Source organism: Semicossyphus pulcher, unplaced genomic scaffold (genome assembly GCF_022749685.1).
Source record: "Semicossyphus pulcher isolate SPU_LCO1_2020_fin unplaced genomic scaffold, fSemPul1.0.p SCAF_9, whole genome shotgun sequence".
Taxonomy (NCBI): Eukaryota; Metazoa; Chordata; class Actinopteri; order Labriformes; family Labridae; genus Semicossyphus; species Semicossyphus pulcher.
Genome location: NW_027211770.1, coordinates 19,555,145 through 19,580,378, shown reverse-complemented (window position 1 = coordinate 19,580,378; position 25,234 = coordinate 19,555,145). Strand labels below are relative to the sequence as shown.

At 43.6% G+C, this 25,234-nt stretch overlaps 1 protein-coding gene across 1 annotated transcript in view; it reads right to left on the bottom strand.

The window, feature by feature from the left end:
- Positions 1-11,430: 11,430 nt before the first annotated feature.
- Positions 11,431-25,234, bottom strand: part of kcnn3 (potassium intermediate/small conductance calcium-activated channel, subfamily N, member 3) — a 58,576-nt gene continuing 44,772 nt past the window's right edge. Inside the window, exons 8-10 of the mRNA XM_069656088.1 lie at positions 18,672-18,799; positions 16,299-16,368; positions 11,431-15,501 (exon numbers count right to left, since the gene is read on the bottom strand). Coding sequence (XP_069512189.1) covers positions 15,079-15,501; positions 16,299-16,368; positions 18,672-18,799 — 621 coding nt within the window. The 3' untranslated portion in view covers positions 11,431-15,078. The remainder of the gene's footprint in view (positions 15,502-16,298; positions 16,369-18,671; positions 18,800-25,234) is intronic.

The window sequence follows — 25,234 nt, the reverse complement described above, 5'->3', positions numbered from 1 at the left end:
GGAGACCAACAAGGATAGCAGTTTGAAAGGTGTTTAATTCTTTGTGCAGGCTGGCTGACCACTGAAGGCGGTGAGGCAAGAGGGCAGGTGATCTGAAGTTTGACGTGGCAGCAGGGCACACACACTCAAAAAAACACAAAAGGAAAAAAACTGTTTGCTACAGCAATAGTTAAGCTAAAAGCTAAAGCTAAAGGTACCAGGAAGAAAACACAAACTGGCAAAAACACTGATGAACTCTAGAGTCAAAAATACATGCGTCAGCACTACCGAACGGGAAGGAATGATCTGTCAGAGTGGTGGAGTCTTGACCAGTCTTTTATGGAGGAGGTGATTGCTGGAAGATTGAGAACAGGTGTGCCTCTGCTGCAGCTCCAGAGGAGAGTGAATCAGCCACGCCTCCTGCCACACACACTGGGGGTAAAGGTAACAAAAAGAGGAGGGGGAGGAGGAGAGAAAAACAGAGCCACAAGAAAAAACAGAAACAACACAAGAAAACTTCAGACCCTAACATTTTCTAATTGTACTGTGTAAAACGGCCAAACAGTAAAATAGCTTTTTGCCTCTTCCTAGCTAACTGTAATATTATCTAGGCTGGATGCTAACATTAGCTGCTGTCTGACCGAAGACAAGCACTTCCTAGATAACGCTACGTTGGCTAACATTATATAAGCTAGTTAGAACTAATTAGTTAGTTCCAAACTAAAATATGTTAGCTAGTAGTTTAAGGTTTTCGTTTTGTATTGTGTAGTACAACTAGCAAAGGGTAATATCACAACTCAGCCACTTCCTAGCTAACAGTAATATTGTCTAGTAAGGCTAGATGCTAACATTAGCTGCTGTCTGACCGCTGCTTGAATTCAAGCTCTTCCTAGATAACGTTCCGTTGGCTAACATTAGCTAGTATGTTAGAACTATCGTGTAGTACATCTAGCAAAGGGTAATATTACAATTCAGCCACTTCCTAGTTAACAGCGATATTGTCAAGTAAGATTTCTCTCCAGATTTTCACAGTTAATTGTCTTTTCAGTTGCTAATCAATCTCAAAGTGTTGAATTGTCACAATTGTCAGGAAACCTGAAGCTATACAACTAATAACCTGGAACAAACCAGCACAACATTATAACATTTATTGAGCTTCCCACCTAGACAGTGACATCAGAGGAAAATTGCGTGTGTATATGGTCTATTTCCTAGAATTGGTGAATTCTCTAATTTTTTTCCAGTCCATAGGTAGGAATTGAGAGACAAGGCCTTTCCACTCTAATCTTAATTTTCTGATTCAAAGAGTTCCAACTCCCCATTTCCCCCCATGCTACACAAAGGCACATACGAAAGCAGGTGTTAATTGAGTTTTAAAAACATCATTTGCAGCACTCAGCAGTGTAATTGCTTACTGTAATGGTAATGGCTTTGATGACTCGGGTTGATCTGTAGCATAATCAGAGACTATTTCCATGATCTCCTCATTTTGCCCACACCTGATTATCCTGTCTTTGCTATATGAAAGAATCCTGTCTATCCCGAACTGCTCTTAATAGCGTCTTAAAACGGAATCTTTATAACCTGCTACAGTAGCATTGTGCTCGATAGAGAGTGTGAAGAAAGAGATATTTTGGTTACACAGGTTTGACGTCTTCCCTGTCTCTGTAAAGAATAAATGATGAAACACGAGTGTCCCTCGTGGTTTATATCAGGGCTGTTGCAATTGTTTCAGGTTGGTCCGCTTTGCTGCATATTTTATTTCACCATCTCCCAGTGTCAGTCAGTGTTGTGGCCCCCAGAGCTCAACAGTCACCTTAGTTGATAAATTAGCGCACATATGCTTACAGACACACACAGGCATCATATACTACCTGCGCATACACATATATGCACTTGCTTGCATGTACACCATAGAAACAGACAGGAACACACACTCTACACACACCTCTGTATTAGCGAGGGTCACCGTGATGGATGCTCTCCCTGAATGGCCGTGAGTATAAAAAGCCTGGCGACCCGGTAAAAGCCATCAGTCATGTCAGTTTGTCACAGCTTGAAATTAATCATTCCTGGGTCTGTGATAATTTCCTGCATTAATTATTCCCACCATGTAGCTTAAATAGTCTGCGAGCTGTGAGTGTGTCTGCCAGCAGCATGTGGGAAAAGAACATTTAGGGAGATGAGGAGGAGTTGGAAGAGTCTCTGAGGGGGGGTTGGGGGATATCAAACTGCACCCCCTATTGGTCAAACACTGTAACTTGCACTTCCCTTAGGGAGGAAAGAGAGAATAAATGTATAGCAGGGTGGATGTGGGGATAAATAATTTCTAGTGCGGCTCTAAAATACAGAAGTATGAAAATATTTGTTCAGATCATCATCCTGATTCGGAGGCAGAAAAACAGGGTGGCACTGAGAAGATGTAAACACAGGCTGTTCCCGTGTCTGAGCACACTGCTGGTTGTTGGCTAATTGCAGCTGAGCTCCTAATGGAGGAGGCAGATAATGTGTTAGGCCTGTTGTCAATAGTAGCATGGGAGATAGGCTCATAAAATGCAAATATATAATCACTAGCCACATGCCACTCAGTTGTTCTTGTTAGCCAAGTTGCTACTGAGTGTGTTTACATGCAGCTGGCTAATGGATTATTTCCCCAGTCAGAAAATAATGCATGAATACTCTCATGCATATTACACATTAGTTTACAGGAAAAAACAAGAACATTAAATCTGTATTTATAAAGAATGTGTTTAAAACCGTCCAGACAATACTTGCAGAAAGTATTAAACTGAATGCTTCTGTATGTTAAAGATTATAGCTCCATTAGTTCCATTCATAATCCATTCATTCTAGCTGTTCTTTCTTTAATTGCTTATAGCATATATTCCTACTGAGGGTCATCGCAATCTATCTGTCCATTCATGCGTTTGTTGGAGGGCAGCGAACACACAAACACACTCACACTAACAGGCAATTTACAGTCGCTGGTCCACCTGACCATCATTCCTGTGAGAGTGAGACAGCACCTGTCGCATACAGGCAGACACAAGCATGTCAAGGAACATTAAAACCTCATACGGACATGCTTTTGCACATTATTTGTGTTACAAAATTACAGTCATTTAGCAGTGAACAGTCCTTTTGTGAGTGATCATAGTGTGGAATAAGAGCTGTTACTAGAAGATACTGTATGTGTGCAATGTCCCTCAAAAATCAATGTGTAGCGTTGTGAACACTTAGCCCCACACCTGCAGCAATCGAGCAATAATTGTATTTTTGGGCGGGATGAGATCAAAAATAATAAATTATTAAATCATGTGCCATTAAATCAATTTGACTTGAATGTTCAATTTACAAAATAGTCAAGTCTATTCCTGTCAGAATCACCCAATCAACATCTTTCTCTCAGCTCATTAGGAATAAACAGTCAGTGTGAAGGGCCTGCTGATTGCTAATCAACAGTTCCTCTAATGCATACGTGTTCGGTGTGTGAGAGCGTGCGTTTTGTGACTCCCCTCACTCTGCATCCTTTCTCATCTGTGTCGGGGAAACTCCCGTCTCATACGGACACAGACAGCTGCTATGGAAACCAACATCACTTCTCAGGCAAGTAACAGGGGAGGGATGTGGAGGGAGAAGGGGGCGGGCACAGGCACAGAGTTCAAATGAATATGAAATCCGAATGTGTGTGTGTCTGTGCATGCAAGTCTCAGCATCTGTCTGCGAGTGCACAAGTGTGATAAGCAGAAGGCGCAGAGCTAGCAGCGGGGAGGCACGATAGTAAAGAGCAGAGGAAATAAATCTGAATGAAGAAACTTGCTGTGCTTGTGGGGCGCTGGGACTGAGGAGGAGAGTTTGGGCCAGATTGAGGAGGAAGAGGAGGAGGAGGGAGGCAAAGAGCAGGAAGCAGGGGAGCCAACTTTCTGCCTCCTCTTCTCCTGCTTTGATGGCTGATGTTAGGGAAGTTTTAAAGACTGAAGAAAGGCACACATGCATAAAGTCATGATGTAAAGAGACGAGTGTAGAGCAGGGCTAAAAATATCTCGTTTGACTCGAGTCCCACCTGGATGCTAAGAGCCAGACATGAGCACGGCTGGCATTTAGCTGACTGCTTCCAGGCTCTAATTGGCTGACTGTCCAGAGGCCACGACTTGGGCCCTGCTTCATATACAATGAGGCGTGACTCTCTGACAGGCGCCGCCTCAGAAACAGACATCTTCAACAAAAAGAGAGAGAGAAAAAACCCCACAATCAATAGAGGAAAAGAAAGAACGGAGAGGAAATTAAACAGTTGCTGGTGCCTGCCTGTGAGTGCAGCACGCAGAAGAGTTACAGGTGGCCGAGTTATGTCAGCGAAAGTGGCAACAGTTAGATGAAGTCCTGTCAGGGGAGGAAGCAAAGCACAACTCCCCTGTGGCATCATTAAAAACCCCCATCGTCTCTCCCTTCATCCCGATTCAACCGAACAGCCTGAAAAATAGGTCAATTAACAACCTCTTCTCTCTCTCTCATAACACACACACACACACATACAGGAACGTCCCCTGCACGCAGCCTGAGGAGAGTGTGGGCAGCCAGCATTACCATGGAGTTAACGTTGCACCTTCTGTATTGATGGTGACAACGGTTTGGTCTGCACCCAGTGCGTGTACCTGCACTGCAACTTGAACCAGGATCAACAAGGTTTACACACCTCTTTCATTAAACTGTCTGGCTGGAAATATACTGTATGCAGAGTACACTGTACTATATAATTCTTCTTTGGGTGCTGGCCAAACGTCTTCATTAAAACTATCAGACATTTATGGATTTTTCAAGAACTACAGGACAGCGAGGGTGTGTTAGATTTTAGCTGACTGCACACTTAACTGAATCGTGAGTGGATCAGGTAGGTCTGTAAAAGCCCCTTATCTGATCTCCTCTAACAACAAGAGCACACATTCATATATTCTCCTGTATCACTAATGGAGAGTCAACATCACTTCCATGATTGTGTACGAGTTGAAGAACTGACTAATCCAATGAAGTCTCTAATGGACTCCACGTGAGAGAAGTTAATAGAACAGAAAATGCAGAAAAGCATATTGCCATAAACTCCTAATCCATTTACTGCGTGCATCCAGCCCCATTAAATGAGAATGTTCATGTAGGTGTCCATAAAAGGAGGCAGTAAGTAAGTGTGGGATGGTGATGTGCTTTCAAAACCTGGGCAAAGCTAACACGCATCACTAACGTCCATCCATCCATCCATTAACTGTACTGCTTATCCTGTTCGGTGTCGCAGAGGGGGGCTGGAGCCGATCCCAGCTGTCATAGGGCGAGAAGGCGGGGTACACCCTGTGACTGATCGCCACGTCAGTCACAGGGCTGACACACAGAGACAGACAACCTATCACGCTCACACGATTAACCTAACGAGCATGTGTTTGGACTGTGGGAGGAAGCCAAGCATGCACGGGGAGAACATGCAAACTCCACACAGAAAGGCCCCTGCCAGCCGAACAGGGATTCGAACCAGGAACCTTCTTGCTGTGATGCAACAGCGCTAACCACTGTACACAAGACAGTAAAAAGCTGGGGCACAGAGACGTTGTACTGAAGGTGTGCTGATTCCAGACACCGACTCAGCCAAAAAAAACTACAAGAAACAATCAATCAGTTACTCAATTTTGATTAATACAGCACCAAAGTGATGTCAAGACACTTTACAAATGGTCGGTCTACACCGCACTCTTTGTTATATCAGTTAGAGAGACCCAATATTAATCCACCTTGAGCAAGCACTTGGTAACAGTGGCGAGGAAAAACCTCCTTTTAACAGACGGAAACCACTCTCATGGTAAACAGACATCTTCAGCTACCAGCAAGGCCGAGAAAGTGGGATAGAGGGAGAGACAGAAAGAGAGAGATGGATAGAGACAAACAGATAGACAGACACAGAGACAGACAGGGAGATGTACGTGTGATATGACACTCATTCCACTTACTCCTATGTTCCTATACCTTTTCTTTAACCCAGTCTCTGACACCGACAAAAACAGTCACATATTAAAGCTCCTGTGAGGAGTTTTTAGCTGGTTATGAAACAGACTGAAATTAATACTGATGCTTCTATATGAGCTACAAAAGCAAACCAGACCATTAGTGACAAGATTGATTATACCTATTTTTAATGCCTGTAACTGCTGCCGGGGGGCAGGTGTCAGATGAGGAGAGGAACTGTGCACTGCCAAATCTTCCTTTTTTCTATATTTTCCACATAAAGATTCACAGTGACTGATATGTTTGACTATTAAAAGAAAACAGAAGGAGATTTTTCATCACACATGTTCAGGACGAGATCAGAGACAAATGACCCTCACAGGAGCTTTAAAGGAGCAATTCACCCCTGGGAAAGGCTGCTGTCAGTCAAAGCTGGTGTTCTCTGTAATCGATAGGAGCAATAACATGAAATTGGCCCCATAGCTGTGGATGAAGTTGTACAAACATCTCATGGTTTCACCCATTCTACATTCCTACATCACCCAGCGTGCATTGCGCCCCTCCCTCTGAAAGGAACGGCCCTGAGAGAGATGCTGGAGTGAAATACTACCGTTTTCCAGTCAAGGACATTGATCGCTGCAGGCAATGGCTCAGAGCGAAACAGAATCCGAAATACAGCGAGAATATACCGGTGGATCATCTTAAAAATCTTCAGGTCTGCAGTCTTCATTTCAAACCTGACGATTTTGAACGAGACATGACATCAGAGACGGGTGTCCTAGATTGAGGAAGTGTAGTTTAGCGAGCTCCCTGGACTCCGCCAGATGATGCGTTTTACGTAGTCTGGCGGGGGTTTTCCAGGGCCCATTGGAGAAGAGGATAGCGTCCTCCAGAGGCACAGATTACTGCATTTTTTCCCCCTACCATAATGGCATTAGCTCCCCATAATAGCATGATAGGACTGAGGTTGAAAAAGGATGAACTGGCCCTTTAAGCTAAATTATAACAGGGCTTCAGTATTGTAGGCCAATATGCACTGTTGTAAAAGGTTTATAATTTAACTACAATTTTAATTTAAAGGTTTAAATATAATATTTAAAGGTTTTATATAGTTTAAATCGAGGAAGTCAACTTTTGGGACTACAATTAAAACACCTAGAGGCTGGATGCTGACATGTAGATCTAGGAGCAGACTGAGGCCTCAGACGGGTTATTTGAGAACAAGAGAAACCAGAGGGGGTATCGATTGAGGGAGGAGGCCTGGCCAACGATGTGGAGAAGAGGAGTTGTGTTCCTGTGAAAAAAAGAGTGAGATCGGTAAACTAGGCAACCTGATGGTCTACCGACCAGTACATGGTAAATGGACTGTACTTATATAGCGCTTTTCTAGTCTTTGTGACCAAAGACTTTGTGTGACCACTCAAAGCTGCTTTTACACTACATGTCACATTCACCCATTCACACACACATTTATACACTGATACCCAACTGTCAATCAGATATCACATTCATACCTGTTGGCTATGCCACCGGGAGCAATTTGGGGTTCAGTGTCTTGCCCAAGGACACTTCGACATGTAGCCTGAGGGAGCTGGGGATCGAACCTCCAATCTTCCGATTGAAAGACGACCGACTCTACCACTGAGCCACAGCCGCCCCGCATCATCACATCACGTGCTGGACTTGCCAAACACATTTGGACAAAAGAGAAAAGAGAAGTAAGATATACGACTAAGAGGAGGTGAGGAAGCTGGATTCAGGATGTCACTGTTATTGGAAACAGGTCCAATTCAGTGGATGAGTTTGTTTACTGTACGGTGCAGACAGACGGTCTCAACAAGGCTGTAGAAATCTCTCCGACCAGAGTGAGCGTATAGCCAGGATTATATTCAGGTTTATAGCTAAAAAATGGTGTGAGCAGGACTCAGCTTATTCTCTGCAATAGGCAACGAAACAACGAACACACGACCTGTGTATGCTGTATCTCAAGTCATCTTCTCCAGGCTAAAAATAGACCACTAGGGATGTTCCTGGGGGAACCTTCACACCTTGATTAGCCTTGCAAAACCGATCAAGGAATTGATGGAAGATTCACTCTAATACACTCTCTGTTTCTGCTCCGAATTTCTTTCTAGAGAAGAGAAGACTGTACGGGAGCGTTTGAGGGCATGTGGCTGAGAGATGGAAACTGACAGGTTCACAGAGAAATACAAAGACTGGGGCGATGTAGAAAGGTAGGCTCTGAAGAGACGGAACCTTTCTGTGTTTGCATGGATCTTTAATTGTATGTGTGTGTGCTCTGACCTCTTCTTTGGTGTGTAGAGGGCATCACAGCCTCTTTCCAACTACTACTTCTCATGCATCGTGAGGGGTTCAAAGGTCTCCACTTCCTGGTGAACTGTCACGGCTGAAGTCATCAGAGGTCATGAAACAGATCGGAGAGTAAAAGGTGCTTGTTTCTGTATTATGTGTGTGTGCTGTTGTCCCACTGCAACAAGGTAAAAGCTGCACATCCCACAAAACAACATGTTGTGTTCATAGAAGCTTCCAGTACACTACTGTCTCCCTCTGACAGAACCGGCTGACATTTAGGCCGCGTGTTATTGTGATGACATGGCGGTTGACAGGTGTGACACATGATGGTGGACCTGTACAGGCAGGTGATAATGGTGGCCGACCGTTGGCATCCCTCCGGGGCCTCTTCCTCGTCATGTTCACACACACACACATGCTCAAAAGATCATGGCACATGGAGTTCAGCAGAATCAAACTTCTGACACTTCAGAAGTTACATTGTCAAACTGTCTTCAGAGGCGTTAAGCACATTTTGTGAGGTTTTAAACTGGAGAGATAAGGGAGAGGGTTACAACTCAAATTATAAGAAGTCAGCTTAATAAAGTTTGGATGAAGGGGTCAACCAAAGAAGCTCCACAAGGAATATCTGCACAGAAGGCCGAGAAAGCAGAACAAAAACCGAAACTTGAGTTTGATAAAGGTTGAACATTAGGGTACGCTGGGATGTGAAGCAGTCAGAGGAGCAAATATCTTCTAGACAGGTGTCTGAGCTGCTGTGTCTTCTGTTATTAGCTCTGTGATGTTCACTGATTAATCAGCAGCAACCCATGGAGACAGTGGTCAGTAACATCTATTCAGGAATTAATCATTACCTAATGAGTCAGATATTTACAAACTGCCAGTCTGTAGTATTGTGTAGTCAGTATTACGAGGAAGGCACTAATTAATGATTCATCATGATCAACACTAGTTTCCTCATTAACTACTTTATTGGGAGTACTTTTTCAACATGTTGACAAACTCATTCAACACGCTAACCAAGAGCTAAACAGTGGAAACAATTGAGGTTGGTGCAGTCGCTGTTAGCGCTGTCGCCTCACAGCTAGAAGGTTCCCAGGTCGAATCCCGGTCCGCACGAAGTGGGCCTTCCTGCGTGGAGTTTGCATGTTCTCCCCGTGCATGCGTGGGTTCCCCTCCGGGTACTCCGGCTTCCCCCTACAGTCCAAAGACATGCTTGTTAGGTTCATTGGTGACTCTAGATTGCCCGTAAGTGTGAGTGTGAGCGTCTGCATATGTCAGCGCTGTGACTGACTGGTGATCGTTCCTGGATGTCTCTTGCCTCTCGCCCAATGATGATGCTGGCTTAGGCTCCCTGAACAGGTTAAGCAGTATGGATAATGGACGGATGGATGGACAGTTGGGGTTCAAGCAAACCTTGTGATTACTTAGTCTACCAACCTGTCTACCTGCTGAGCCACAACTACCCATATCTTACAGACTAAGCTCTTACAGTCAGCTGTAACGTGAAGTCATGTGTAATGAAACATGGCTTCAAACCTGCAAAAATGTCTGCTCTGTTCCTCCTACTAATGATGCCTATAATTACAACGTGCTCTCTTTGATGTTACATTTTGTCCACTTGAATAATAAACCGTCCTTGCAGTCATTTTTTTGACTACATTTGGCTGAAAACGGACTTAAATATATCCCTGCTTCCAGTTTCTCTGGGTCTTTTGTTGTCCTCGGCTCAGGCAGCAACCCTGAAACATTAAAAGGGTTTCCTGTCAGGTGAAGAGGGAAAAAAAAACAGCATTACCTAGCTTTAGAGCTATAGTACACCATCATGTAAAGGCACATAGCTTGAGAGAGCCGAAGTGGCCCCAGGGGCAGAAGAGCCCACCAGTGAGTAACACAGATAACAGGCTCATCACATGTAGGTACATCGGGTGCTGCGCTCCGAGCAGAGCAGGGCCTCAGGCTGACTCACTTTCACACCTGTGTTATTCTGCTTTACTTTCACCCCCGGGCTAAACACAAGACAAGCTGGGATTATATGATGCCTGTTACAAGAAAAGATAACAATTAACATCCTGTGTGAAGGAGAGGTCGTGTGAATTCTTATGCTCTGTGAGGTCATCTTTTGGAGAGCATTCATGTGAAAAGCTCAACTAAAAGGAAGAAATGAAAGGAAGGTACTTTACATGAATGAATATATGAAAATCCACGCCAAAATAACTTGATTTAACAAATAACAAATATTTACTATGTGCTCCTTTTCCAGCCTCTTTTGAACAGTGAGGCTTCACAGTAAACTAATTCACACCTTGCTATACCTGTTGATTTTAACTATATAACCAAAGGGATTTGTTCTGCCTCCCGCTGCTCCATCCCTTGCTGCTTTGTTTCTAGCTGCCCCGCCCCTAGCTGCTCCGTCTCTAGCTGCCCTGCCCCTCGCTGCCCCGCCCCTCGCTGCTCTGTCTCTAGCTGCCCCGCCCCTCACTGCTCTGTCTCTAGCTGCCCTGCCCCTCGCTGCTCCGTCTCTAGCTGCTCCCCCCCTCACTGCTCTGTCTCTAGCTGCCCCGCCCCTCGCTGCTCCGTCTCTAGCTGCTCCGCCCCTCACTGCTCTGTCTCTAGCTGCCCTGCCCCTCACTGCTCTGTCTCTAGCTGCCCCGCCCCTCGCTGCTCCGTCTCTAGCTGCCCTGCCCCGCCCCTCGCTGCTCCGCCCCTCACTGCTCTGTCTCTAGCTGCCCCGCCCCTCACTGCTCTGCCATTCACTGCTCTGTCTCTTGCTTCTCCAACTCCATCTACCTCGCCCCTCACTGCTATGTCTCTAGCTGCTCAGCCTCTCACTGCTCTGCCTCTGGCCGCTCCGCCTCTGGCCCCTCTGCCCCTGACCGCTCTGTCTCTGGCCGCTCCGCCTAGATTGTACTCATTCTCCTGTAAATGACGTTAGCTAGCTTATCAGAACATGAGTTAGCTGTTCTAATGGTTTGACAAGTTTTCCAGATAAGCTAGCCAAGCCATAAAATACTAAAGGATTTGTATCTTTTACAACAGAATCCACTTAAATTATTAAATCCACTATTCTTTCAGCATTTCTCTAAACTTCTAAAAATCCTATAAGTGACTTGGCTCCAGTCAAAGAGAGAGACAAACATTTGACAGTGAAAGATATAAAAAACTAGGCCTTTAATTGACTGACAAAATAACATAAATAACCCATGACTCGAGTATAAGTTTAAAAAACCATGTGTGTGTTTGGTGCTGAGACACAAAATCAGTCGATTACAGGAAGAATATCTAAACTATACAGTTCAATAAGGAGAGCTTTATTTATCTACCCGTCGCATTAAAGAAAACATAATAAAAGAACAAAAAACAGTGACTCAGAAAGCAGTAAGGCTGTAAAGTTATAGATATATACTTTATTAATTCTCTCTGATAAAATAAAATTACAAAATAATTTCAACCTCAAACGGCACTTTCCTTGTTCATAATTATTTAACGTATTGTTAATACATATATCATAATTGTCATGACGAATGAGAAGAATACTATAGTTTAGTAATATTAGATATCAGCTAGAACTGCGTTTAATCATAATGGTAGAAAAGACTAAGCAATACAAAGCTAGGTTTCGTTAACAGCATACTATACAATATTCCAAGCGTATGTAATTCAGTATTCCGGCCACAGGGTGTCGCTATAAGACAGTTTTTGATATTGTCTCCAATGCAAGGGTAGGCTTGTCTCTTTCCCATCTCACTGTTAGAATTCCTCTCTGATAAACCTCATAGTCTGTCTTCCTATGCTTTATTTATTCAACCAACAGCGGCTCCTTCATGGCCATGTCTCCTTTATAAGGTTATTTGTGTTCCCTTGTGTTCATCCGTCGTCCACCGTGATCTGTTTTAAAGCAGTGAAGAGCAGTCCATGTACAGCACTGTAACAAGTCCATGCCCAGATTTTCACAGTTATTCCCTCAGAAATATTGTCAAGATATCTGCAACGCCTCCTGCTATCTTTTATCCCCAGTGACAGCAGCGTTCCCTGCCTATTATTGAAGTCCATTTAAGAGAGAGCACTTTGGTTGTCGAGGTGTGTGTGCGTGTGTGTGTGTATCTGCGTGCGCATGTGTGTGGGTGTCTGTTTCTGTGTCTGCGTGGCAGTTTAAGTGATCGAGCAAGCGAGAGTGTTTGAGTGTATTTCTTTACACACAATACATTCATGATAACAGTGCGTCGTTTTGGGACTGCAAGCTTGAAAAGGATGGCAGTAAGTAAGGTCTTCTTCTCCCCTTCATAAAGGGTCAAAGACACAACACAGTGAAAAGATATTAATCACACCAACTTATAATCACACTGCTAAATAATGTTGGATAAAAGTCAATTAAATTACCAATGTAAAGATTATTTGTAATTCTAGCAGAATTAAAGCACACCATACATCCTCCAGCATCCCGGACTCCGCTGACCCTTCAAAATAAAAGAATAAGCAGCTCATTTCTTATTGATCGACAGTGTTTTTACTGTTGCTCTAACTGTCTCAAGACGACCTCTGGGCAGATACACTCCAGTAAATTTAATAACATGAAAAGAAAAAGAAAGCTCTGTCTTTTAGTGTTATAAATAGTTTTCATATCATCTTCAAATTGAATCAGGCAGATCCAAATGGCAGTTTGTGTTGTAATTGAATCTTTCATATCAATGCACTTGATAAAACTATAAATTGTAACTTTCAATTCAAAGAAATAAACCGTTTATATGTCTTTTTATCAGTCCTGTAAACCTTCTACTGCACTTAAAGGGGGGGTATTATGCTAATTTCAAGCTTCATATTTCGCTCTGTGATACCTGTGGAGTAGCTTAGAACAATTTACAGTTAAAAACAAACATTTTTCTCACACTGGTGCTCTGTGCAGGCCCTCATACAGCCTCTGTCTGAAACGACCAAGCGGCAACCTCTGGGGTTGGGAAATGAGGCGGAAGTGCAAAAAACTGCAGTTCCTCGGGTGGCCACTTGAGGCTTCAGAAAACAACAAATAACATTAGACCAGATGGGAAAATGACAATTTTTACTGCAGAAATAAACATGTTTACAGCCTGGTACAAAAAACGGCTTGTAAAATAGCTAATTTTACTGTTCCAGATAACTGTACGGGGGGTGAATTTTTTTTATAACACACCTGTTTTAATTATATTAATCCTAAAATCATAGGAGCTGGGTCACTTGAGTCAACACAGACACACTGAATAGTCACTAAACTTAGCTATGCCTGTTTGTGTTGTTGGAGCCTTTTGGGGTTTTTTTATTCAAAATTTGGACAAATAATGTGGCTTGCTGTATTATTTAATGCACAGCACAGCTTCACTTACGCAGTCGAGATACCAATGGGTGACGTCATGGTGGCTTCGTCCACTTTTAAAACAGTCTATGGAAACGACTCAGTCAGCTCTGTCCGTTTATGAAAGCCCATTTTCTTCTGATTGGCCAGCTCTCTCAAGCCTGGTGACGTCACAAAGTGCAGCGTGTAGAAAAAACTGTGTGAAACCTGGCATTCACAGACTGAGCTGAGAAGCCTGGGGATTACTCCAACATACTTTTACCTACAGATTTGAAACTTCACCCACGTTTAGTGTGGACATCCAACATTGTAACATTTAATATATGTGTTAAAACGTGAAACAGCATAATACCCCCTCTTTAAAAATCAGTTCAACTTAATATGTAATTCAATAAATGCTGTAATAAAGTCCTGCTGTGGTTGCTTAGGGTTATTTTGTCATCTGCTACTTTCTTCCTCACCACAAACAAACACTACTATGACTCACGCCCTTCGGTGTCGCACCGACTTATTTCAACTTGATCTGTAATTTGTGTAGTTCACTGAGCGGCTACAATTCTCCCGACTGAGTAGTTAAAATGTCACAACTAGGCATTGTAAGTCTAAACTACCACATTAGCTCACAAAGGATAAGTCGTTCGGATGAACATTTTTTACAGTGCGTCCACATTACTTGGCAGTGCTGTGTGGTGATTGACAGTGCATTGAGTGCTTGGCAGTATAGGCTTTAGTATTATCTTGTGGGCTCCTGCATTCATTCCTTTGTGTGGGTTTAAATAGGGCCTGCATTGTGATTGTGTATTCATGTTTGTGCTGTGTTCACTTGTATTGCGTGGATATAACTTGTGTGTAAGAGTGTTGGTGTGTGTGTGTGTGTGTGCGATGCATGCCACTAGTTTTTTTTCTATATAATGGTCGTATTGATCGAACCTTCTGTTAAAGGGATGCTCGTTAACACACAATTAGCATTCAGATAGAAAATACATCATAAGGATAAAAAGTCATGGTCATTAATTCCTGATGAAGGGAGAGAGAGATCGGGAGAGGGGGAAGGAAAGAGAGAGAGATAGAGAGAGAAAGAGAGAATAAAAGGCCTTTTTCAGTAATTGGAGCTCTGAGTTCTGATAATTATTCCTAGTTAGTTCTCCTCCCTCTCTACTTCCCCCTCCTCATCCTCTCTTCCTCCATTTCTCCCCCTCCTGACGTCCCTTCCTCCCCCTCACACCTTTTAGAGTCTCCATTTTATCTTCTTCCCTCGTTAAGGAAAGCGCACAAAAGTCCCCAACGTGTCTCATCGCTCACACAGGCCCTCCATCTTAATCCTATTTCTGCTCATAGTCCCGTCTTCATCGCTCCAGCTTCAGAGGATCACCTCTCTTTTCTCTCCTCCTCCTCCTCCCCTCCTCTCCTTTAGTCAACAGGAAGAGGACTAGCTCGACCTCCCCTCCTCTGTCCTCTCCTCGTCCTCAGAGCTGTTTTCAGCAGCTAGAAGTGCAGGTGTTGAGGTTGGGACTCGCCTCCAGGCTCCCCTCCGGGCTCACAGGTGGGGGCGACAGAGGGGACTCCAAGGCCAAAGTAGTGACCTGGGAGGGGGGTGTTACAGGAGATGCAACCTGGATTGGAGTAACAGGAGCTGGAGGACTTGTTAAAGAAGCAGCTGGAGACAGAGGGACCACAGCACCTCCTCCACCACCTCCTCTACCGTCCCTTGAATCCCTCTCTCGGAGCAGGTGGACCAGGGCGGCGTGCTGGGCGCTGAGGGTGGCCGAGAGGTGTGCGGGCAGGGTGTTGAAGCCAGCAGTGAGCTGCTCCACCCGCTGCTCCAGGGACAGCATCTGGCGCTCCAGGTCCTCGCTGCGGTCGTTAAGCTCCGACATGAGCTCATACATGACGCTCTGCATCTGTGAGGAGAGGAGAAAAGAGGAGAGGAGGAGATGAGTCAGTGCACACAGAGCACTTTGAACGAGAGGGACAGATTGGACACACAAACAGGAGAATTATGAGTGCTGCTTTATTAATGCTTGTTCAAAGAAGATGCTTTTGGACAGGGAAAGGGGCAAGAGAGGGAGGTACATCTGAAAGAGGGCCAGCGTGCGGCTCGGGAGGAGTGAGTAAGACACTGAGCAGGAGGGAAAAAAATGTCCATGAGGGAGTAGAGGCTGGAGGGAAGTCTCTGTGTGGGCGTTATAACATTGTGAAGAAAGGGAGAAGAAGAGAGAGAATGAAAGGCAGCAGTGTCCCTGCCTCGCACATCCCGGCCTCAGTAACCATGGCAAAGCGCACAAGTGGCCAGTTGAGATGGAGTCATTGAGATGGCATAATTGCAAAATATTTAGCACTAAAGGCATCGCTCCATGGAAGGACACAAACGCACGCACACACTCACACCCCCTTGATCTCCTTCTCTCCCCTCTTTTTAACAATCACACGCACAGACACAAACAGACGTGTGCGCTCACATTCTCACTCAGACACCCACACGGTAACAGAAAAACACGAGCGCTCCCCTCCCTCCGCTCGCATCCTCCTCGCACTCTCACTCAGTCATCCCTGTTTTAACACTTGTTCCGGTTGCTAGGAGACGCAAAGCCACAGAAACGGGCAGGTCAGCGCCAAAACGGAGGAATGTTGTCACATGGTGGTTTGTATGATGAAGTGTATTTCCTATATTACATGTGTGTGTGTGTGTGTGTCTTACCTTTGAGAGGTCTACGAGCGTGTTGGCCTGATCGCTCAGTTTCCTCTGCTCCATTTTCACACTACGTAATCTGCAAACAGATACACACATAGACACATGAAATACACACGCGCAGACACAAAGGTGAAACCCAGTAAATACACAGTGGTCGGTCCAGAGAGCTAATCCCTCGGGGTCCAGACAACAACACTGCGGAGGGGTCACCTTGCCTGGTTCAGCTTCATTACTACCTGCAGCGTGTCGTTGGATTTGAACGTCCGCACAGTGTGGAAGAACACAGTGTGCTATTTTTAAACACTGTCATTTTGTTATGCTGGTTAAAATACACATAAATTAAATGTTAAATAAGACTGAGACCTGCAGGGGAACACAGCCTAAGGGGAAATAAACTAAAGGGAATGAAATTAGATAAAATTAAATGAAACATCTTCCCCGAGTCTGTTTAAAAACCTGGTCGACTCTCAGAACACAACACAATTATTAAGTTCTAATCTAACCAGAAAAAGCACTCATGTTAGCATCAAATCACTTTGCTCACAGAGTCAGCCACTCACTCCACCGTCCACATGCTGCAGGATTAGCCTCTCTATGTCACAATTAAAATAGCCTTTGGTCCCTTGACTCTGCCTTTTTGAAGGCACTTGTTCTAAAGTCTAGACGGAACTGTTCAAGATCAAAGCCGCTCGCAACATTAAAGAGGGGCGCTTAATTGTGATGCTAGACAGAAGATATACAAAAATCTTTGAGTATAACAGCCATTAGCAAGACAGTCGCCCCTGTGGCTGTTTAAATAAAGATAAACCATACTATGGAAGAAGTGAACTACAATTAGGGATCATTTCTGCTGTATGTAGGGGAGACTGGGGACAGTTGCAACACTTTTGACACTGTCACTTTCGCCAAACTCATATTTTTAAATACTTTTTTATATTCTTTAAACATATCTCGAACTTCCATCTGTCTGCGATTTACCTGTACTATTTAAAGGTGAATAAATGTGATGTATCATTAACAATATTTACTTGAATGGACGACGTCAGATGGTGCAACTGATCCCAACCCAGGGGCATATCTACACTAATGGAGGACAGTTGCAACATCTCAAAAATATACTTATGAACTTCTCGACTTAATAGTATACAAAAATATGCATTGTTATATAATAATATTATAGGGTAATTTATTCAATTTAAACAACTTGTTGTTACTCCGCCCATCCTATCAGCCGGTACACACTGATTTGCAACATGCTAACCATGTCACTTAGGCCCCGTGTCCACATAGCGCCTTTTTTCAGTTGTTTCCAATAAGGAGGAGTGTGTGCGGCCGCCTAAAGAAAAAGCGCTACACCCAGCGTAATTTTTCAGAGCGCTCCGCCTTTTTTGTGCGGCCGCTCCGAACGCTTAAAGTTGAAAATCTCTCAACTTTTCAGAAAGGCTCTGGTGTCGTCACCGCCGCAGATGCGCCACTCGTTACCTTGGATACCACCAAACATGGAGGAGCAACGTGTTTTGGTTGTTTCTGTCTACCCGGAGCTGTGCGATATGACAAACAGTATCACAAAAGAGACCGAAAAGCCCGTTTGTTGTGCTTTTATCGCGCCCTACGTGTTGTAAGATTGTTGTTAGCTGTTTAGTTAAACTCATTGTTGTCATAGACACAAAACCCACGTGCAGCGTTTTTTCTCTCATCACGTGCAATGTTTTTTCTCTCACCACACAAGTGTTTCTGCCAGAAAAAGGCGCTATGTGGACACGGGGCCTAAGAAGTCAATAAAACAATGATTGAAACTAAGTAAGTTTTTATAAATTCATACAAAGGTTTAAGGTGAAACATTGAAAGAGATGAATAATGATGCCTCCAAACAAGTTCTTTCACTAACACACACAGCAGCAAATGTTGAATGCGCTTGCTGTCTTCCTGGTGGGCAGAGGATCTAACTGGGCATGTGCAGTATGATCTCTCAGGCTTATTTGGAGGATTAAGACTTGTTGCGACTGTCCCTCGTTGCAACCTTCCCCGGTCTCCCCTATTAGCAGCATCAACACCACAAAGCACGGATAAAGATAATGATGAGAGTGTCTCTAATAGTACACAGTGCACTGATTACCAAGTCCCACAACTGTATTTTCCTGCAGTGAACCTGCCCTTTAGTACTTTAGTAGATGATGAATCATTTTGTGTGTCTCTGTGTGTGTGTATGTGTGCGTAGGGATTCATGCACTTTATCTGATTATCAGCGTTGATTCAACCAGTGGGTGGATAGAAAGTACAACTGATTTCAAAGGCTTCATGATCTCAGCGGCACGGTTGTGTGCACGTGTGTGTGCATGTGTGTGCTTATGTGTGGGTGCGTGAAAGGTGTGGCCTCACTGATGTATCGCCTGGAGGAACTTCCGCTGGTGTTTGCGGACCCTGGAGTGGTCGATCTTCTTCATCAGCTTGGTGTGCTTGTAGATGAGCCAGGTTTCCCTCAGCACATTAGCCGCTGCATTCTTTATCTGCACACAGACAATAAACACACAAACACACACACACGTTGTTAGCAACAGGTAGCCCTTGGCAACTGGTTCAGGCAACAGGTTTACCCATCCATTTTTCCCTCCATTTTCCATTGTTTTCCTGCAAAGAAAAAAAAACTGAACCATGGTTCTCATCTTGGAGGCTGCCCTCATTCTCTCCGTCTCTCTCTCTCTCTGTGCACACAGCGGCTCGCTTGCCAATGCTTTTCATAAACAGCTCTCTCCTCGGGGAGATTTGGCAATGAGAACCAACAGGAGTCTCCCCCTCACACACGCTTCTCTCTCTTCTCTCAGTCTGTCTATATGCCACATTATATCGTAGGCTAACTCAAATGGGCTGCATTATCTTGGCTGGTTGGAGGTAATTCACTACCGCACCACCGCAGTTCATTAAAAACATTTAATTATGAAAGAGGCTGAATTAAAAAATGTAGCACGAGTGGCTGCTCTTAACCCAGCTGACAGAGACCATCCTCATTCATGCAGAAGAGGCATGTTAGAGACGTAGCCTTTGTAATGATGCTCGCAGATGAAAAGCCTAATCGCCATCAGAGGCAACGGCATGACAGGCGTTACTTTCATTTCATTAAATACTGTTTATTTAAAGTTTTTTGCAAAAAAGGATCTGGATTCTGTCACATTCATGTATCCTTATGTGCTCCTGTATGTCTCATCTAGCTTATATCTCTATCGGTTGCTATGTAATTACTACACAGGGGTCTGACACTCGCTAAAAAAAAAGAAAGGTGCGGGTGGATACCACAGAGAAGGAAGAAGAGAGAGAGAATCTGTAAGGACATAAATTGAAGGAGAGACTTCAAAGAGATGCTGAGCACTGAACAAAGAACAATTATACCCCCGTCTGAGGAGCACAAAAGAGCCCGGCAGCTTGGCTAATCAGCACCTATCCACTGCAGTCAAGGACTGCTCACACATACACACACACACACATGTACACACATGTAGACTAACACACTGTATTGGCTACAGATGAATAGAGGAAGAGGAGGCCCTGGGCCTTGCAGATGTGTTTTCAATGACACGGAGGAAGTCAAACCAAAAAGCGCTAATCCAACATGCTATAGATGATATGTGAGACCCCTCCAGGAGATTGCGTCATACAGTCAACTTGCATTTTTACAAACCACTCCTAATGACAGCTACCCCTACAAATATATTAGCTCTTACTTTTATACAGCGTGTTTACAGATCATTTATTTAAGCATGTGATATTTGATGTGAATCCACCCCAGAAATAAAAAGTATATATGTTTACACACGCCGTGACTAATGGGATTTGGATGTAAATCGAGGGCCCGAGTGTGTGTGTGTGTATTTCTTGGTGTGTATCAATAGGATTACAAAACTCTCATCCATGTTGCAAGGACACGCTGACAGCGCCGCAAAGATCCTGAAGAGGAATCGTCAAAATGAAGACAAACTGTTCGCAGGCCTACGGCGCTAATGTCAACATCATCGCTAACGTCTTGACGGCAGAGTTACATTTTTTTAATACAGCGTCTGGATACAGAAGTTAAATAAGTGCTTACATAATCTAAGAGGATGTTGTCAGTGATACTCAGGATAAAGTTAATTTGGATGCTGTTCAAAGAAAACAGAGTTTTAATGACGGGCCAGGACACTGAAGAGCACATTTAATACTCTCATATCTACAGGCACGTTGGTAAATTGATATGTCACATCTGATTTATCAGCTGATTAATCACTGCAGGGCGACTGAAACATGATGAATGGTGGCATGTTGTGTCTGTCTGGTGAAGTTTTCTCACAAACTTCCCGCTGCAGTCCAGCAGTGCAGTCGGAGCCTTCGATGCTGCTTCGGGCCATTTAATTAATCTTCACCCTTCATTTAAATCCTGGGAACCGCTCCACATGCAAATAACAGGGGCTGATAATATCACACTGCTAAGTCGTCAGCTCCATTAAAGGGGGGAAAAAACGACTCAACAAGAACTGCTGATAATACTCCACAAGAAACCAAGCGACGGCAGCAGCAGCCATTCCTGCGCCATATGGCGTGTGCATGGGCGGCCATGATGGCGCCATATGGCTGGTTAGGGTCAGAGATCTGTTGTGGCTGCTCCCCTGCACGGCTCACCTTATGGCAGGTACATGAGAAATCTGTTAAAACAAGGGGTTCCCACACCTCAGCGTGTGAGGTGCTTGATGACATATTGTGGAGTATAAATCAATCAGTATAAATAGAAACATTTGAGGAATGTCATCACAGATAATCCCACAATTTTAATGTAATTTAAGTCTTTATTTCTGCCACATTATTTAATGCGAATACAGAAAAGAGAAAAACATAAGCTGGATTGTTTTCCTTCATTTCTAATCACCACGGAGATGTTTTTCTAAGAGGTGAGACGCCTGACCCCTCCTACTCAGGAGAGCATTAATGACCTTTGTATGTAATTAGTAATTATACTCCGCGGTGCTACAAAGGGGTTTTCTAGGAGAGCGGAAAATGTAAACAAACAGGCCAATTACCTTGGCAACAACCTCCCACCTCATGCGTGCGCCATAGTTACACGTGGCGTCACCTGCTCTGACCTTCGCACACAGTGTCAGTGGGGAAGAGACGACTCTCTCACACGCACAGGCAGTACCACACCTCACCGAAATATCTTGTGCACTTTTTAATATAGTTCTTTCCTCTTATTTCAGTCTGTAGTGAAGCAGATTTTTAATTTAACCTTTTTAACAGCAAAAGAAAAAGACAAATTTCTGCCTTTTGCATAGAACGTAAAGACAATGAAGTCATTTTATTCTATTCAAAACTCTAAAAAGAAGTTCAATTGAGCAATTTAAGACGTCAAAGAACATCTCATTAAATTAATATAACACTTTGCTTTCACTGCGTTTAAATGTTTTGTGTCTTCTGAATGTCATTTGCGAGACAACTCCCGCCGCACACAAAGACAGCTAGCAAAACTTTATTTATGAAGCACACTTCCTGCCCGGGCGGGAGCACAATGTGCCCAACCTTCATAAATCTTCACAGTGCTTCAATAAAAGGAAGAGTACACTCAGGTTCAATTGGTATGAAGTCAAAAAACATCAGAGAGATGTTTGAACGCGTTCATTAAATGTCAAATGGATTTCTATCGCTGTCACAATACGTCCACGTTAATAAGGATCCGTCCGCCTGGTGTGGGAATTAAAAGGCTTTTATTTTGTTAACAGTGAGGAGTTTAAGCTAGCTTAGCAGAAATCTTCGGGGGTTAAATTGCTCCAATTTGGCTGTTGGTGTAAACATTGGAAGGCACCGCGGCACCTCCTCCTTGGCCGGAGCCCAGAGTGTACTCTGAATATTCAGAGAGGGCGAAGCGCTGAATATGCCACAGGGACTTCTGAAAGTGCTCCGAATTAACCACAGGTCCAGAGTGGTGGGAGAGTACACGTCCAGAGTGCAAATTTATAGAAAGACCTGGCATTTTTCGACTTTATAATAAGGTTGAAATAAAATACTGACCTCAGAAAAAGACTCTGGTGGCCGTTTTCACTCGGTCAGCTGGCTAACTGCTTCAGTGAGGGGCCTTTCATTGACAAGGCAGAGTCTAATTTAAACAATACTTTAGAACAAAGCCACAGTTCTGCAGCTGCAACCAAAACACAGGTTTAAAGTAATAATCTTGAAGATTTTCATGTAAATTAATGTCTGTTAAGTCACTATCTATCGCCTAATGAGGTAACACAATGGTGTTTGAGCCTATGGCCCACTGATGAAAGCCTTTGCATTTGCACTATATAGTAGTATTACAGACTGGGTGTCTATGGCGACATTCCCAGAGTGAGCGGTGCCCAGTTAGTGACGCGTTTTCCATCACCCAGCAGTGGTTGGTCTGCCAGAGAGGGTAGGCGGAGTTAAGCGGCTGCTTTTCCAGTCTCTACAAGTGTTGTGAGTAAACAGTGATCTACTATCGCTGAACAAAGAAAGAAAAGATCGATGACTACAGATACAACTTCAAAAATAAGTGAAAATCCAGAGAAAAAGAAACAAATTTGACGCTCAGATGAAGCAAACAGTTTACAAAGGAAAGCAACCGTCAGCCAGGAAAATCAAGAGTTATAACCGTATATTGCCATTAGGGGGCGCGCAAGAGAACGAAACTGAAATCTTTCGAGATCGTCAGTTAACACTCTGCCTAAAGACAACTATGTGTGTTTCCTGGCATGAAACATAAGCACTTATAATAACGCACACATGGTGGATTATGGGCCTATCTAAGTGTTATTTGATTAACATGCGCGTTAATCCGATTAAAGCAAAAAGAAAACTTCACTTCACTAAACACTGCATGAAAATTAACCCTGCGCATTGAACTTGGAATCATTTTTACAAAGCTAATTCTCCTCCCTGAAGGTATTATAAGGTCCTCTGCACCCACTTCACACCACAACATTTCAACTTCAGTCTTGTCGGACGTCTAAAAATCTGAAGATGAAAGCAGAGGAAGATGGAAAGTGAAATGTTTGAAGTTTGTTAAAGAATGTGTCAGGAAGTGTCAGAAACGCTGCACACATGTGGATAAAACTGACAGGTGCAGTACACAGACGTCTCAGGAGTGTCTGCGTTTATTTACTGTCTGCTGGAGGAGCTAGTTTACTTGCATGTTAAGCTCTGGTGATGCTGTTACACTTCCACACCCTGCACTTTGTTTACACACATGTAAAGACAAAGACATTACATGCAACACGGTCGACTCGCTAATAGCTTCACTGATTGGCATTTAATGGACATCCTTGTTAATCAATCAAAGGGAGCGATACACAATTACACCGATGCAGAAAGCCAGCGTGTGCGCCTTTGTGTCAATCTGTGTGTGTGAACGTATGACGATGACAGGATGTAGAGTCTATCAATGCATTATTCATTATAAAGCCTTGAGTGATTGTGTTCTCTTCTTACGATGATATGGCAGGGAATGGCCCCCGCCATGTAAATCAATGTGCATACAACAGCTTCAATCATTGCTCTCTCAGTAATAGAGGGCAGGAGACAATTACCAGCGCATAAACCCCAGACCCTTTGAAGGAAATGTCACCAAGCAGCAGGCTGCATTGACTTGAATCAAACTGCTATATGGCACCTCCCTTACCTGATGACAGGCTTTGATTTGGATTGAGAAGGACATCCACTTTAAAACACAAGGGATCATTTTCTACTATATCTAGGGGAGGATTCAACACCAGTTTTATCTACACGCAATGAATGGCATCGCAATGACAAAAGTTACAAAGTTTATCATTGTGATTTAACACCTTTAGGGACAATATGACTACAGGTTCCAGAGGCAGAGCTGCAAAATAAATATGCAAACAGCACAACAAATGTGACGCTCATCTATACGTTTCTATACAAACACAACAACCAGCTATGATAATACGAGTGCACAAGGCAGCCACTAACCAGCCTGAATCAGTTGTACTGTAACACCCTATAGGGTATTATGACATATAAGCTGCTAGTTAGAAACATAGCAGCTAAACTGAAATAACATCGACTAATGAACACATGAATTAGCCTTCTCGCTTCTCACTCCAATTGGCATAAATAGAGATTCTGCTTGTATAAACATATAAGTAAGCATGTATAAAGAGAACCTGATACAACTTCTAAAGTAAGGCCCCGTTCATTTGTATATGAGTTGCTCGGTAGAATTCAGAAAAGTAAGACTTCTGGGAATAAAATGACCTGAATCATCCACATACATTTTGTATTATGCGGCCCCTGGATCAAGGGGCAAAGCATTTCCTTTGACCCTGCTTCCCAACCCCCATGGATCTGATTAACATCCATATGCTGAGGAAAATAACTAATTAGTGAATTTGACCATTCATATGACATAGAGTTAATACTTTAAGTTGAAAAAGAAAAAAACTGTTGATTCACATGGTTTGGCCACTACTGTCAAATCTGCCTCAAAGCCTGGTGCACTTTGTGAAAGCTTGGACCAAAGCTACTGAAAAAAACCAAAACGTTTTTAGTCATGCTAGTAGCTCTGTGAGGCTGTACTTTTAGCATGCTAACATACCCACAGTGCTACCACGTGGATGTCAAGCAAGCATAAGGGCCTGTGTCTACTAACAGCGTTTTTTTTTGCGCCGGCAGAGCACAGTGAGCTTCTCACCGTCGCTTACTGTTGCTAGGATACGAAAGCTGTATCACGGCACTTATGCTTCCCTTTGTAGTGGCCACTACATCTGTTGAATCATGTTGCTGTTGAAAAAGTTGATATTATAAATCCCGCCCCTTCTTGATTTTGATTGGTCAGTGAGGGAGAAGTGACATTGACAAGGGTCGCAGTTTAACTATTTCCAATATAGAATATATAGTGTCGTGTCCTGTCTTTAATGCCGATGTTACTTCGACACATACCTAAACAT